The sequence below is a fragment of the Serinus canaria genome, chromosome 14 (assembly GCF_022539315.1).
Source record: "Serinus canaria isolate serCan28SL12 chromosome 14, serCan2020, whole genome shotgun sequence".
In the NCBI taxonomy this organism is placed as follows: Eukaryota; Metazoa; Chordata; class Aves; order Passeriformes; family Fringillidae; genus Serinus; species Serinus canaria.
This window is the reverse complement of record NC_066328.1, coordinates 6,216,313-6,231,756: the sequence shown is the minus strand read 5'-3', so window position 1 is coordinate 6,231,756 and position 15,444 is coordinate 6,216,313. Positions and strand designations below refer to the sequence as shown.

The following is a 15,444-nucleotide window of genomic DNA, read 5'->3' as shown; positions in this document are numbered from 1 at the left end:
GCAGCTACTAATATGAAATACAGCCCTTTTAAAGGTGCAAGGACTTTTTTAAAGCAGCACGGACAAAATCCAATGCTCTATGCTGTGAGATTTTGGGTTGGTTGCTTTTTTTGGAGTCTCATGCTTCCCTCAAAATCAAACTAATTCCTGTATCAACTAGGAACAAATAACCTAGAGCCTCCAGACACTGACTTACCAAGTCTGGAAAACACAACTTCATTTATTAGACTTAATTTACTTGTGTTTTCCACGAAGTTATCACAGGATAAGATGGCAAACTAACACCTAATTTTCCTAAGTATTAATTTATAGAACAAGAAAATAAATTTAGATAACAAATTTCTCCCAGAAGAAATGAAGTATTTCCAATAATGTGTCATCCTAACAACACAGAACAATGGATTCTTATAGAAAGTGACCAAGACGCTACAAGAAGCTCTGCAAACAGAAGGAGTAACAAATTTGGTTTTTAACAATTCTGCAGCTTGTTTCTGAGCTGCGCTGTTTGAGCTCCCCTCTGCCTGCCAGCTGATCACCAGACTACCAAATAAGCTCTAATCAGCCAAACCTCTCTGTTACTGAGAAGTGAAACACATGGTTTGGAGCTTTCTGCCAGGTTTGCACTACACAGGACAGTTACAGAAACCATTACCTTCCAGAATTCAAAACCTCAAACAGATTCAACTCACACTGCCTAAAGGGTTAAAAACTTAAGGGCAAGCAAGAGAAAGAAGTAAGACTAGAGTATTTACCAAATTGATTACATTCTTTGCCTTAGGTGACTCAGTAAAATAACCACTCAAGATGACTGCATCAAAGAAACTTTGGGGAAAAAGTTTGAAAAAATCCTTCCCTTCACCTTGTTAGGAAAATCTATACATAAGAGATTAGGAAAATATCAGGGAAGAAGCTGTCTACAAGTTAAAAGGTCAAAATTATTCTCTGAATCTTCTGATATTTTGTAAATGCTTTATAGAAATATTGCATAAGTGAATTTACACTTGGCACTGAAACAAACTACATAGTGGGAAGACTGTTTTACAATACCAAAAAATCCCCATAATAGAAAATTTACTACACTTACATCCCCTGATAACCTCTTGAATGTATTTTTTGTGTGATCCAACTGCAACACAGGAAGTCTATAAAATGACCAGGTTACCTTTATTGATGGCTTCTGGCCAGAAAAGTCATAAGAAAAGGGAAGAGCACCTTAAGTCCTATATATTTAGGGGAAAACCAGAAAAGTAGCATGCAAGTTGCATAACACATTTTCCCCTTTCTGCATTCACTTCTTACTTCTGCATTGCTTCCTAGAATCTTGTAGCTACTTCTTTATGGAGAAAGCATGCATTTAACATCCTTGCATTTCTCATATGCTGTCAGGCACAAGAGCAAATTACCACTAAATACCAGTAGACAGTGATGTGCTTATGAGCACTGAGCCATAGTCTCCTCCAAGAAGAAATGCTGTAGAAAAACCCCTACACTGTTTCTGTTCTGCTATAGCATTAAAACAGTCTAAAATCAGAGTTAAAATTATTTTAGATAGCATTTGGTTTATAAGTTGATTATATAGGTTGAGGTATTGCTAGTTTATATCTTTGAAATGTCTTTCAACCACATTTTCAATAATGGTTTATCTTGTGCAATGTGTGATGGTAAAATAAGGCAATACCAGTAACACCTTTTACGGGAAGGAGAAAGTAGGTTAAAGAAGAAACATGCACTAGGTAGAAGTGGCCCACATGTGAATGATGCATGAAAACAGAGCTCACAGGAAGTAAGGTAAACCTTAGTGTGATATCTGACAACTTTAAATACATTCTGCTGCCTATACATATTCAGCTCTCATTGTGACCTAAGGGTTTGTATTTCTTCTGATGATGCCTAAAACCAGAAATACAGGGAAAAAATATGGAATGATGTGAAGAACTTGTTCAATGAAGCCTGGGCAATCACTACTGCCCAGTGATGTTCAGCAGATCTCCATGGGTAGGTTATTGCCAATTCATAAGATATCAGCAGTTACAACTGCTGGTCATTTTTTCCATAAATTGATTTACAGTAAGCAGTATCACTTGTTCCTCTTGTGAGAACTACCACTGCTCTTTGCCCTAAATAACTCAGGGTATTTTGTATTTATACACAGCAACTGTGATGCTTCTCAGCTCTTGTTTTTGTGAAGTGTTCTTTACTCAGTGTCCCAGCATAAGGACTCTGTCTAGTAAACTCAGTCCTTTCTCCATACCTCGTTCCACTTTAATTTATCTTATTAGAAAGATGAATATAGATATCTATAGATATAGATACTTCTGGTTTTAGAAACTATGTGCTAGTTAGAAACTGACAGTTACAATTAAACATATCAAGACATCTCAGTTACAATAGATGAGCAGAGATAGGTACAGAGGGAGGGTTTAGAAATAGCTGCAGTTCACCACAATACACATATCCCCACAACAACAAGCTTAGGACAGTAGCAGAACAGTTATCATGATAAATTAGAACACAAAGGAAGTAGTAAATGATGAATTTGGGTATGATTTAAGAAAAAAAATTCTACATTCAGACTAAAAATAAATTTGAAAATTTGGTCATCACTTCTCTTTAACAATTCTAAACTAACTTCTGAAGTAGCTTTCAGTATTCAATAGAAGTTTGCAATTTCTTTGCAAGGGAAAATACCACAGCAATAGCCCTGCAAGGACCCTGATGCGCCTTCATTTGTACAGCTGACCCGAGCCCCCCTGCACTGAGCTGTGTATCAGCAGGGAAGCCCAAGCAAAGCCTGCAGCAGTTTCCACACAACCCTGCAGAGCAGCTCCCTCCGTGGCTCCTCTCCCTGGAAGCCATGGAGCTCTTCTGCAGGACATGGCACCCCACCCCTTCTGCACATAACCAACTCCACCAGTGGGCATCTGACAGTCTAGGCTTTCCCCTCCATGGTTTCACTGAACAATATGGTTGAAGTTACTAAAAAAAAAATCACAGTTTCTCCCATGGAAGTTTTTCCCTTTACCCACTGCTCTGCACTCCCTGGAACACAGCTCCACCTCTGGCAGCTTCACCAAGGGGTTATTGCAGAAGGCCAACACCCCTCCTATTTAGTACCTGTCCAGGCACAACAGAACCCCCAGTTTACATGTTAAGAGGACACATCTTTAAGGCCAGTAAGGAGCAGCAACCTAAACAGTCTTACAAAAGTAAGAGATGAACAGCAGTCTATAGGAAACCCCTAATATTCCTAAGTGCAAGCACACAAACACATGCTATAGGTATTTTGTAACTCTGTACAGTAACCATGACAGGAAAAGAAAATCTCACTTCTGTAACGAATGGTACTCCACCCTCTTGCCACAAATTTCCTAGCAACAAAGCTTCTTCTGCACAAGTAACACACAACATTCAGTATGCAATTAGCAGAATGTCAGACATTTCCTAACAAAAGTAAGAGATTGCTTTATCTTAAAGCAATCAGCCAACTCTATCATTCTACCATAGTTTTTTCTAAAAAAGGTTAGATTCTAAATATCAAGGCCAACAGAACAAAACAGCAGAATCCAAAAGCTACCAGCTGAGATCAGTCCACACAGTTTCCAATGCCCAGTGGGAAGAAAACTGGAGGAGCTGAAACATATCTCCCTCCTTGAAACCCCCAGAGATATAGCCACTGCTAGGAAGGAGGTGGGTAAGAACCAATCTACTGCTTGTTATAAATTAAACATTCAGTCAGCAACTGCTGGCCAGTCAGCCAGTGGGGGACATATTCAATTTTTGGACAGAAGTACCGTCAGAGGCCTGTTACAATAAGGTCATGCCCCCCTACTTGTTACCATTCCCAAAATAAGCCTCTAAAAGGTAACAAGTAAGCATTACACAAACTGTGAAAGCCACAACAAAAAGGAAAATATTAAAAACATGACACCTAGAAAACCAGTAACAACAGCATCAGCATCTAGCAACATCTACCCATGGTTAAATGTGAAGGTAGAAGGCCATTAAGAGTAACGCTCTCCCCTCTCTCTGTGGCTGGTCTCTCTTCTCACATGCTCACCAATCCACAACTTTCAGAGATGATCAGTTTTAATACTAAAACACTGGGAATATTCAGATGAAAATCCTAAACCTGGCATTTTTTAAAGTCTCTCATTTCTACTACAAGGAAATTGCGCAGGAAAGTTGTACTGAATCATTTTTATTTCACTACCAAAGGGCAGAATAAAACTGAACACAGAAGACTGGATTACAGAAGTTTCCCATCAAAATGATGGTTCAACAACAAAATGTCTGCTGCTGCTCTCATCTCCTAAACATAAACACCTTGGCTTACCAGTTTCCATATACCTGTATTTATTTTTCAAAAATTTTCTTTGCCTTAAAAAAAAAATTACAAACAGTTGGCCACTTACTGAGTTTTTCGGTATATCTTGCTCAACCTTGGAAGAAAACACTGAGAGGTCCCCATTGAGTATAACCTCAGCCAAGGAGTTCACCAAAGGAGCATAATGTATAATCAGAAAAACCTATTGAAAGAAGAGCAAAAAAAAAACATCAGACATAATTATAGAATACATAGTTTCACAGTTTAGCTAGCTGAACATACTTTTGACCTTGTTAAGTGCCGTCTTTAGTTTACATGTAAGTACAACTGGTAACAGAGAGCTCATTAAATCAACTTTAAAACAAAGGAGACAAGGGTATCTGACCTTTCTCTATCTTCGAAGCTACCTAGTTTTACTAATGCTTCATATTCTTTCCTCCTTCTGAGAAGTGTAAATTCTCTCTCTTCAACACCTTTGAAAGGAAAGTTGTGTGATATTCTAGCAAGGAACTCATTAAAACCATTCCAGAAATTTTTTTTTTTTAAAAACAACAATCTGATTATGGTGCACAGCATCCCCAGACCTTCCTGTGTGCCAACAACTGGCCAGACTCCAGAAAGTTCTGTGCACACAATCACTGTGCAGTCATTGATGACTAAAGGCCATGCACTAGGCTGAGCTGGATCAGAAGCAGCTTTTCTGGCTCTGAAATTGCATCAAATCAGTGTCAGCTACACAATGGCTACAGAGCACAGAGTAAGGACCATAATGCCTGGAGCACTGAAGCATCTGACCACAAGTGCTTTGGTGCTTTACCAGAGTTCTCTGTTTACACTGACTACTTCATTTTGAGCCAAGGCTTACAAGTCTGGGCCAGCAAACAACTGGCTCCTGGACAGGACCAGCTCAGGTCCAGCTGCAATAGCCTTCTGTCAGCTTATAGCCATTCTCTTCACAGGAATATCAAGACTGGACGCCTTATCAATGGTTCTAGCTGTAAAATTTCCAAATAATTCCTAAGTCATTAAACCTAATCACTGCTTTGAAAATATTTAGCTAAGTGTTCTCCACAGGTTTTCTGATTAAAGTCAGAAGCATTCCAGACCTCCAAAAGGGAAGTGATTATTAGCATGTAGTAGTGATCTACATAAAGTCACAATACACTTCAAAAGTGCTTTGAGCAACCTCCAAATCACTTGAGCTTCTGCCAATCCAGCAAGCGTTGCTTGACTGTCCACAGGCCTGTTCTGGTTCAAGAACAGCACATGTTCCCTTTGTCACAGTGGCTGAGAAATTCCAGCAGTGCATTTTCAGGCACTGGCATGAGTCTCTCAAGCACTTGTGTCTACTATAAGTGTAGTGTCTAGAGCATACGCCTGGTGTCAGGAACAGAAACAGTCAACAAGGTTTGGCAGATCCCACCTCACCACAGACAAACTCCAGGTTAAAAGAGGTGGGAGAAGATGTTTTTCTGCCAGTCACAGAAACAGTTGCTTCATTTTCTCTATCACATCCCACTCTAATACACAAAATTTGTTCTCAGTTCTTTATGACTACTTCCATTTTCTTCTTTAAAGAGAATGAAGAACATAGATACAAATCCTGAAGTGATACCTTGTTGATACTTCCACTGAAAGCAGACCTGAAAAGAAGTCACAACTGTATGATGCAGATCCCTTTGGTTACAAGAAGCTGCTGCTCCCACAGTTTTATGTGTGGTAAATAACCCTCACACCACCACAATATTTTAGGTTTAAATTAAGGAGCATCAAATTATATTCTCCTAGGGAAAAAAACTCAAACCCCAGACTTCTAGCAAAAAGATGAAATTATGGGTCAGATCACATTAAAATGAGTACTGAAAAATTCTAAGATCAAAGAAAAAGAAGTACAAATTCTATGAACATATGTCAAAATTATTTTCAGACAATGTAATTTAAGAAAATCAGTCTCACAGAAATGCACTGAAGACAAGAGGGACAACAGATGAATTTTCTCCACAAAACAAAAAAATCTACTGTAGAACTCTTAATTTGAAAATAGGTTCCAGAAGGAAAAGGAGGTGGAACTGATATGAGTAAGAAATAAGTACTTAATTACAGATTTAAGCTATAGGCATAATGAAATTCATATTGTGAATTGTGAGAAAGTGAGATTTTGGTAGTGGTGGTTTTTGGGGTTTGGGTTTTCAAAAAGGAAAATTCAAACCTGAGATTTTCCATAGCTTAAGCAGATTCAAAATGCAATACAGCATCTAGGTAAATTTCATCTGCCGTTGTACCAAGTTCTGACCCAGTATGTTGCTTGTCTATTATACTTTATTTATCAGGGCATGTACATAATTTGAAATGCTCTAAAGGTTACCCTGGGCAATGGGATCCACAGAAAAATTACTAACTCAAAAAAGAAGCCACTTTGTCTGCCAAAGATGTTTTACTTTCTTTTTCTCAATGAAAACTGAAAGATTAGAAATTTGTTTTGATGAATTTTCTTTTATGTTTTGCGAAAATGATGAAAATACACTATTTTATACTCACAAGAGTACTGCAAAATCTGTTCTGAAACAGGACAAATATTAAAATACTTACTTGAGAAAGAAGATAGAGAGAAACCTGGAGACTTATTTTTGGACGCTCTCCACCCTACAGAAAAAGTTATGAAAAATGCTTATTTATACAAAGAATTTATATGGCTTAATGTTTTATTTAAAATGAAACTTGTGTTGTTCCACATTCTGCTACAAAATATTCAGAAAGCATCAAGCTCTTTATCTTTAACATTCACTACTGGTAAACTATTTGAAATGGAGACTCTCCAAATAAGCATATCCCCCACTCTTTCTTGATTAAAAAATTGCAATTAATTACTGTCTCTCATGATCACTTCAGTAACTTAAACAGCTGAGCATCTGAGAAGTACATTGGTTTTCACTATACTACTATTAGTTCAAACATTCTTCTCAGTTATCATTCATTAAAGACTGCTAATTAGCTATTCAGATGGCATGAAATATTACTCACAACAGACAGATGAATGCAGGAACCTCCGCAGGTTTAAAAAAATAGTTTTTATTTCACTAAAAACCAGTTTTAGTGAAACCACCACTTAATTTAAAGGCTATGGTTTAAATATAAATTCAGCTACACCACATTAAAACACAGCTTCTCTACAAATAGAAGAAATGAGTATCAAACCCAGAAGTCTGTATTTTCTACATGGATAGATTTTTAGATCATGGCAAATTTGCTTTTTCTGCTTTTGCCAGAAGACAAGTTAGCTTATCAGAAAAGGAAATCACACATCTCCCAGTGTCACAGAAATTTAAACCCTGTTCCAAATTTGCAGTTCTTCTTGGTCTCCACTACTGTGAGCTTTTAACCACCATGTCACCCAAAACAGCATTTCTTTGGTGTGCTCTTGAATTCCATTTCAGGCTATTTCCTCTACAGCCACCTTCTTTAAGCCGTTTCATGGAAACCACACATCATATGCCTACTCCCCAAATCACTCTGCACACTGAAAGCAAGCAGCACCTTTGAGAATTAACTGTTTGCAGGTATTAGCTCACCTTGTCTTGATTTACTAATGAATACACATAGAGGGGAAGAAAGAGCCTATTAAGTAGGTGGTCTGTCAGCACATCATTTAAAAATTCACAGTTAATGATAAGGATATCATTAAGGTAATGCAAATGATCAAGATGTTCTGCTACCAGGTCGCTCAGTTTGCCCCTATTTCTGTGCCTGAAAAGAGAGCAGAAATAAAAAATTATATGTGATCAATTGTGATAGAGAAAGAATTGACCTGCATCCCTGCCACAGATCAGCTGGCTCAGGTAGACTGCCCAAAGCAGATGTTTCAGTGAAGTTCAGTGAAGTCAACTAATGCAACTGTTAAACAGTTGCCTGTATTTTCTTTAGGATGCCTACATCAAGTTTTTGCCCCAAGTTTTCACAAGACCTGTTTTTACAAAGCTTTGCTTCCATTGCTGGTTTTCACTAGCCAACTACAAAAATGAGAAGTTTTTTTTCCCAAAAATTAAAGAATTAGGTGTTGTATTTAACACCTACCTCTTCACTTTAGGAAAGCAAGAAACACAGGGCCACTCTAAGGTGGAGGTGGCAAGACAAACCAAGAACAACCTGAATCAAAGTATTTCTGTAGTTGACAGTGGAATGACATGTCATGTCAGGTCTGACAGCTCACAATCAAGTTCATCTTTCTAGTTTAAATCTTTTTCCTAGAATCTTTTCAGAAAGCTCTTCTAATGAGATGACACAAAGAAAAAAGGATGTTAGAAAGACATAGATTATAAGACTGAGAAGCAAAAGATACCTGTTGTGTCTTCTGGATATCTGCAATTTTTAGCAGAACAAAACAAAGACAAAGAAAAGGCTTGCTGCAAACACTAATTTACTTGTAGAGATATCAGCACAGATCAGGCACACAGCACTGTTTCCTTGAAGAATCACTAAAAAACTTTAAAGACTGAAAAGTCTGAACCGTCTACATGGGAACATATCTAGAAACTAACTTAACTGGACTACTACAGACAAAATAAGGAAATCAGTGACATCTGGGAAAAGCATTTCCATTCAACAGGCAGCACTGTAAAAGCTTACTCTTCATCAGTCTGCACGCAGTTATCCAGCTCTATCACGTGGCTGCCAATAAACCAGACGAGGTTGGAGAAATAAGGAACTGCAGTTTTATCTCGAATGTAATGCAGCATAGGCTGGTTGTCCACTGAAGAGAAATCATTAAAAAGAAAAATCAGTCACCAGTATTTTTTATTGATTTTTAAGAAATATAATAAAATATCATTTGAATTTGATTACATGCTAGTTTTCCATGAGTATACACCTGACACAATCTTAGGCATGAAATGGAAATCTACAAAAATGTCACATCAATTCTTATCTGGCTTGAATGAGCCTAATGTTGATATATTTACAGATGTCTGAAAATAAACAAATCTAGTGGAATTCAGAAAGGTTCTTTTAGCACATTATTTATTAAAAAGAAGAGAGAAGCGCAAGAATAAAGCAATAATGCTGAGAGTCAAGCTAGTTAGACTTACATGACACTGCATTAAGGAACACAGGATTCATCAGTGAAGGAAGGGCAAAAGAAACAGACAACAGTTAACAGGATTAGGAACTGGGATAGTGACATCCTCTAAAAGGGTTTAAAATGCTAAAGCACAAAGCATCTAAACTAAAACATACGGGGTAGCAGTTAGAGCAGAATATATGTAAACAGGTAGTCAGAAAAGGATCAAACCTGAAGGTCCGAGCTCTGCCTTTTCAACTCTAACCATTATATCACTACAACATTCAATGAAAATTCTAGAAAAGTATTTTTTTAATAAAAATACTTAGCTGCATAAATATATCACAAATAGGATACGAAGCCTATAATCTGCTCTTTTTTGTGAGCTCATATTTGCATTTAAAGTTCCTTGAAGTAGAAGGCAAGTACCAAGTGCCCATTTCTCATACAAGAAAAAGTGCTGCAGCCAACACTGTAAAGACCCTATTTCCTATGCAGGCTATCCAATCATTTGCAAAGCAAACAGCTCATTGTTTTAAAAAAGACCTCATATGCTTCTATGAAGACTGCCAAACCACTTCTTCTCTTAACTGACAGAAAGTTGTGTCAATTAAACATGTAATTTAACACGTAAATTAAAATGTAATTTAATTTATGAACATATTCCATAATACATATTACCTTACAGCATACTGATTTCAGAGGTAGAAGTTCAGAATAACCTTTTTTTTTAGAGACCACTGTGAACAGTTTATTAAAAATCTTAAATATCCCAAGAAAAATTTAGGGGAAAGTGACTTTTGGACATTGGAGTTTAGAACAGACATTCTCAAAGTAGTGCTAAAGTCGAAGTTCAACCAGGCTGCTGAGGTCCCTGCTGAGTTTTGAAGACCAACAATAGAGATGCCTCCGTTTCTCTGGAAAACTCATTGCAGTGCTCAACTACTCTCACAGTGAAGATTAAAGTTTTTTCCTTATGTCCTACTGGAATGCCTAGCAGAAGAGTTTGACACAGCAGCCTCCTGGCCTTCACTGAGCACCTCTGGGAATGGTCCAGCTCCCCTTGAGACTGGAGTGACTGCAGCACCTAACAGCTCTACAGTCATTTTAATGCACTTCCAATCCAAAAAGGAGTCATGTTGGTTACTGCTTCATACAGAAGAAAGCTCAATTTTACGAGTAAAAGAAAATTCATATTCTTAAAACACTCTGGTTTTGGGGTTTTTGTTAGTTTACTTTTTAAATACAGTCACACTCTGACCTCTCTTGTAAGGGAAGCCAAAGTTCCTTTGGTATGCCTGACATTTTTGGGGTTTTTTTAAAACCAGTTTCATTGGTGAGAAAACAATACTATTTACAAGTACATAGTGCAGGTTTGGGATAGCTGTCACAAAAGTAAAAAATGTGTATCTGAAACTCGTCAACATGCTAAGCTTTTCAGTCTCACAAAACAGACAGCAAACCCTCACAGATAAATACGTGGAAGTTAAACTACAATGAAACAAGATTTGCACACATACCTTTTTTAATATATAAAAAGCGTACCTTTGTAGACATTTAAGGTTATAGTCCTAACAGCAATCCTGACCATGCTTTCGGGGTGGTTAAAAAACTTAATAGCTTCAGTGTACAAAGCAAAGTCATTAGTGTGCTGTAACAAGAGGAAAGAAAATATTTATTCATTAAACATGTACAGAATATGGCTTGGGATTCTGTATAAATTATGTTTTCCCTACATTGGTATCTTTACCTTCTACTTAACTAATCAAAATGATTTTACAATGCACATTCAGCAGCATTTGTAGCTCTGCATTAAGATGAGCTGCTTTAAGCACCAGAGCTTCCCAGGATAGCTGCACACATAGCCAGTGCTTTCACGCCCCCTTCTGGCAGAAAACAGAGTGCAGAGAGGAAAAACCCAGTTCAACTCTGCCTTTGACTCAGTTTTTTGGACTTTGATTAAACCTCTTAGAACCAAGTGATGCAATAGAAAAGATCCTGTTTATGAAAGCACAAGAAAAGAAAGCATAAAGCAGACTTTAAAACTACTGAAATGAACCATTATAACACTAACTTCCAGATTTCTAGTTTATTATAGTTGTAAGAGGACAAAGCCATGCTTGTGCATCTCTGAGATCCTCACAAACAAATTCACAACCACTGGTATGGCCATTATAAAAAAAAAAAAAAAAGCAAGACATTATGAGACAAGAGACTAAACAGAGCATGTGCCACACTCCTATCAATATCTAATTCAAGTCCTCTTATCATTATACTGCAACTTTCTTTACTTACCTCATTATAAAAGAAATGTACAGTATGATTATTGAGTTTCAGGGAAAGAGTTTTCAAAAATGATATGTAATATGCCATGATCTCCTCATCAGAAAAGTCAAATTTGTGGACAATAATAGAATTCACATGGTTATTAGAGAGCAGGTAGTCTGAAAAAAAAAAAAAAGTATTTACCCAGGTTAACAAAAAAAATCTCTGTGGTAACAGGCTGTATTTAAAGTGCCAGCTAGAAAGCAACAAGCTGATGCTTGAAGATCACAATTTTGAGCCAAACAGCTCAAGTGATGCCTTTGAGCATTAATATAAAGGATCTGCATTCTACAAAGGTCTTGGCTCCCAAGACCAAGACAACTGAGAATATACTTCATCTTCCCAGGTAATTCAGGTAAGCTCTGCAGCTAATAACACTTAAATCTTTTCCTCCCCAAGTCCCAACTCTCCAAGACTTGATCATGACTTTCATAACACTTGTGGAATACTTCAAATTATTAATTCTCTATCCTCTATGTATTTTGCCAAAAACTTTGAAGGAACCTCCTGTGGCTGACTGCCAATACCAATGATGTCAGAACACTTACAGTATAAATTACACACCAGAGTTCCACCACATGACCTGTGGCAGCAAGTGAACATTTCAGATCACAACTATTTTGACTTAAGGAAGCCCTTGGAATGTGCTAAATGCTTGTACCAAAAAACTGCTTTTGCACCACTGAAAATTTACATTCCAAGGTATTGTGGAATCAGTTTACACCATATTTTTGGTATTGTTCAATTTAAAAGACTGCTAGTAATTCATATAGTTCTGTGCAGGAGTACTAGGATTAAATTTCATTGAATGAAAGGGAATCCAATCAAATCTAGATCACTTCATCCTAAGCAGTTTGGAAGTGTGTCCTTACACAGGGATGTTTCATGGCTGATGTTCTCAAAAAGGATGTTCAGAGTCTGCAGCAGCTGCACACACACATAACGACCTGACTTCTGACGCAGGATGTTCAGGAAGAACTCAAACATATTCTTCTCCAAGAAAAAGCTGAAAGAAAATAATGGTGTAATTAAGTCACATGCTGTAAGTAACAGGAACATAATTTGGCTAAGAGCAGGGATGATTCAAGGCAACATTGACAAACAGCATGTTTTGCTTTTATGAAGTATTACTTTGCAAAGTTGCATCTGAATAACAAAAGAATATCTTTCAAAAACCTTATACTAAACAAGAGGGCTTAAAAATTCAAATTATGAAGAAAAAAAAGTATCAAGTAATCAGGGTCTTTCTTACTGTATTTTTAGTATATTCAATTTATCAGGCAGCTCTAAATACCACAGGTAGAATTTGTGGTATCTTAGATAAATTGAAGCAATGTGAGATTAACAGATGTACTGAGTAAGCCTGGACCCTAAAATAGGTTAGAGTTTGTATTTATATCAAAAGAATGGAGAGTCAAACAAAAGCAGTACTTGAAAGGGGCTCTGCAATCCAAACACTTCTTAGAAGCAGCAAATTGTTGTATGACATGAATATAAACCTGCTCACACATCAACTACAGGGCACATCTTTTTACACATAGCCAGGAAATACAGTCTTGGAGGAGTTAACAGTAACAGCGTACAGAACTCTGTACAACTCCAAGCATTCTTCAAACACAAAAGCAGAGTCTCAGAGAGAACTGGCTCAGGATACTCACTCAAACACTGAGCTGTCATTCTGATCCCCCCAGATCAGGATCTCTGTGATGGAACGAATGGTCTCCACCAGCAGGTTGCGGTTGTGATCCGTTACAATCGTATTTTTACTCAAAATATGATACATGTACCTAAAAGAGAACAGAAGCACAAGTAATGTGCTATCCTGCCACTTCCACATGCACCATGTCTGTCTTTCATCACTGTACCAATGCAGACACACATATATGCACACACCAAGTCTAACAGTTGTACAATTTTAAAACCCTAAAATTTCCTTCTAATATTGATGCAGAGAGAAAAGTAATTGTTAAACACAGTGACAAAGGAAACATATATCCCCCAGCCACGTGACTTATGGGTGTTTATGCATATGTTAACATAGAAGTAGAAACTGTGCAACTGGTCCCAGCGTGCTGCTTCTGTGAATTTCTTTGCAATATGTTGAAGTCAAAGGAGTAATGAGAAAGAGAAATAGAAATAGAACAAGCAGGTAAGCATGTAGTAGCTGATATGGAAAAGTGGCAATGAGGTCTAATCCTTCTCTTGAGTGGCACATTAGTTCAATCCCTTCTCTTGCCTGCAGAGACCCCTCACAAACTCACATCAATTTTGATGTTTAATATCAGAACCCTCAAAGACTATTCATTCACCTTGGCAAAACTTCATCAGGTCTCTGGTCCTTTGAGCACTCCCAGAAATCAGTATGTCCCAGAAACACTGATTGGAAAGGGGGTAAAGTTCAGCTTTATCATTTTAAAAGGCAAGAGTTTAAGACTGTCTAGTGAAGCTTAAAAAAGGGTATGTCTATTCCACAGGTGACAGGAAGCTATAGAGAATGAAAGCCCTTCAAGTTTTAAGTCTCAGAATGTTACTCTTCAAGGAAGCACTTTTTTCCCCAAGTAAACTGTTACATCAAAGTACCAACTTACTTCTGTCTTGTTATTTTCTTATGTCCCACCCAAAAAAAAGAGAGAGATGGGTGGGAGCAAATTCTAATAAAGCACAAAAATCACCACTGCTTTTCTCCCTCTCTTTTTTTTTTTAATAGAGTGATTAAAGAAAAAGGGTAAATATAAGAAAGGCGCACAGTTTTGAAAATAAATAAAAAACCGGGAGGGAAATTTCATGTCATTTTTGAACTGCACAAGTTTGGATTCCTAAACACAGCTCCTGTATTACTATGCTGTGATTGTACTGAAAACCAGGAGTAACACCCCAGTATTTCTGTGCAAATACTCAGAAGTGTTTGGAAAGGACAACAACACATTTCTCATATTATTCATCTTGCCATGAATAGTGGAGTTAATCAAACTTCCGGCATCTGATTCTGTCATGACAGCCTCTGTCCTGATGCTGGGGCAGCGTTCATTATTGTTTTGGATTACATGAGTTTGTTCAGTGATTCAGACTAAAATTTTAGGAATCTCATTAGTAGAATTTTGCCAAGCTTCTGTAAGGTTCCAAAAAACACAGTGCATTTCTAAAAAAAAAAAATTGGGGTGTCTGGTTTATGGCTTACAGTAAGATGCTTAGGTCAAAAAACAGACTTGAAATCGTATTTCAAAAAACAGGATTGCCATCAATTTTATCAACACTAAAAAACTGAATCACTGCACTGGGCAACCATGCAGCCAGAGACTAAAAAACCCATTTAACTGAATACTCATGTGAGGCTGTTCCAAATATTTATCAGACTTACAAAGACAAGATATTATATTTTCAGAACCTTTTGCTTGAACTCAAAAGATTTCTCACAAACACACAAGAACTTTAATCATATTTATAATTGATTAAAAATCTGTCAAATTTGGTTTTGGGAGCCTTCTTCAACCACTGAGCTACCACTGAGTTGGGCAGAGTTTCACAGGACTTGAAGCAAGAAACAGTCTGTCCTCACAAGCCATGCAGGGAACAGGTGCTATTTCAGAGAAGCTGAGGGTAAAACACTGTGTGCTTACTGTTCTTGATATTACTTAACCATCAAGCAACAATTCTGCTGTGTTGAGTACTGCACAAGGAGACAAGAGGTAAACAGCCCTCAGAAGTTCACAGCTTTCACAAACTTGAAACCACATGCTCCCTT

General features: G+C 37.4%; 1 protein-coding gene across 7 annotated transcripts in view; it reads right to left on the bottom strand.

Annotated features, from left to right (window-relative positions):
- Positions 1–15,444, bottom strand: part of CLEC16A (C-type lectin domain containing 16A) — a 59,399-nt gene that overhangs the window by 39,476 nt on the left and 4,479 nt on the right. For all 7 annotated transcript variants that reach the window (XR_007778799.1, XM_050979967.1, XM_050979966.1 and 4 more), the window contains exons 2-9: positions 13,361–13,489; positions 12,575–12,708; positions 11,673–11,821; positions 10,923–11,028; positions 8,948–9,071; positions 7,894–8,068; positions 6,914–6,967; positions 4,413–4,526 (exon numbers count right to left, since the gene is read on the bottom strand). Coding sequence is in view for 6 of the 7 variants with exons in the window: in XM_050979967.1 (XP_050835924.1) it covers positions 4,413–4,526; positions 6,914–6,967; positions 7,894–8,068; positions 8,948–9,071; positions 10,923–11,028; positions 11,673–11,821; positions 12,575–12,708; positions 13,361–13,489 (985 nt within the window). In the remaining variant the exon portion in view is untranslated. The remainder of the gene's footprint in view (positions 1–4,412; positions 4,527–6,913; positions 6,968–7,893; positions 8,069–8,947; positions 9,072–10,922; positions 11,029–11,672; positions 11,822–12,574; positions 12,709–13,360; positions 13,490–15,444) is intronic.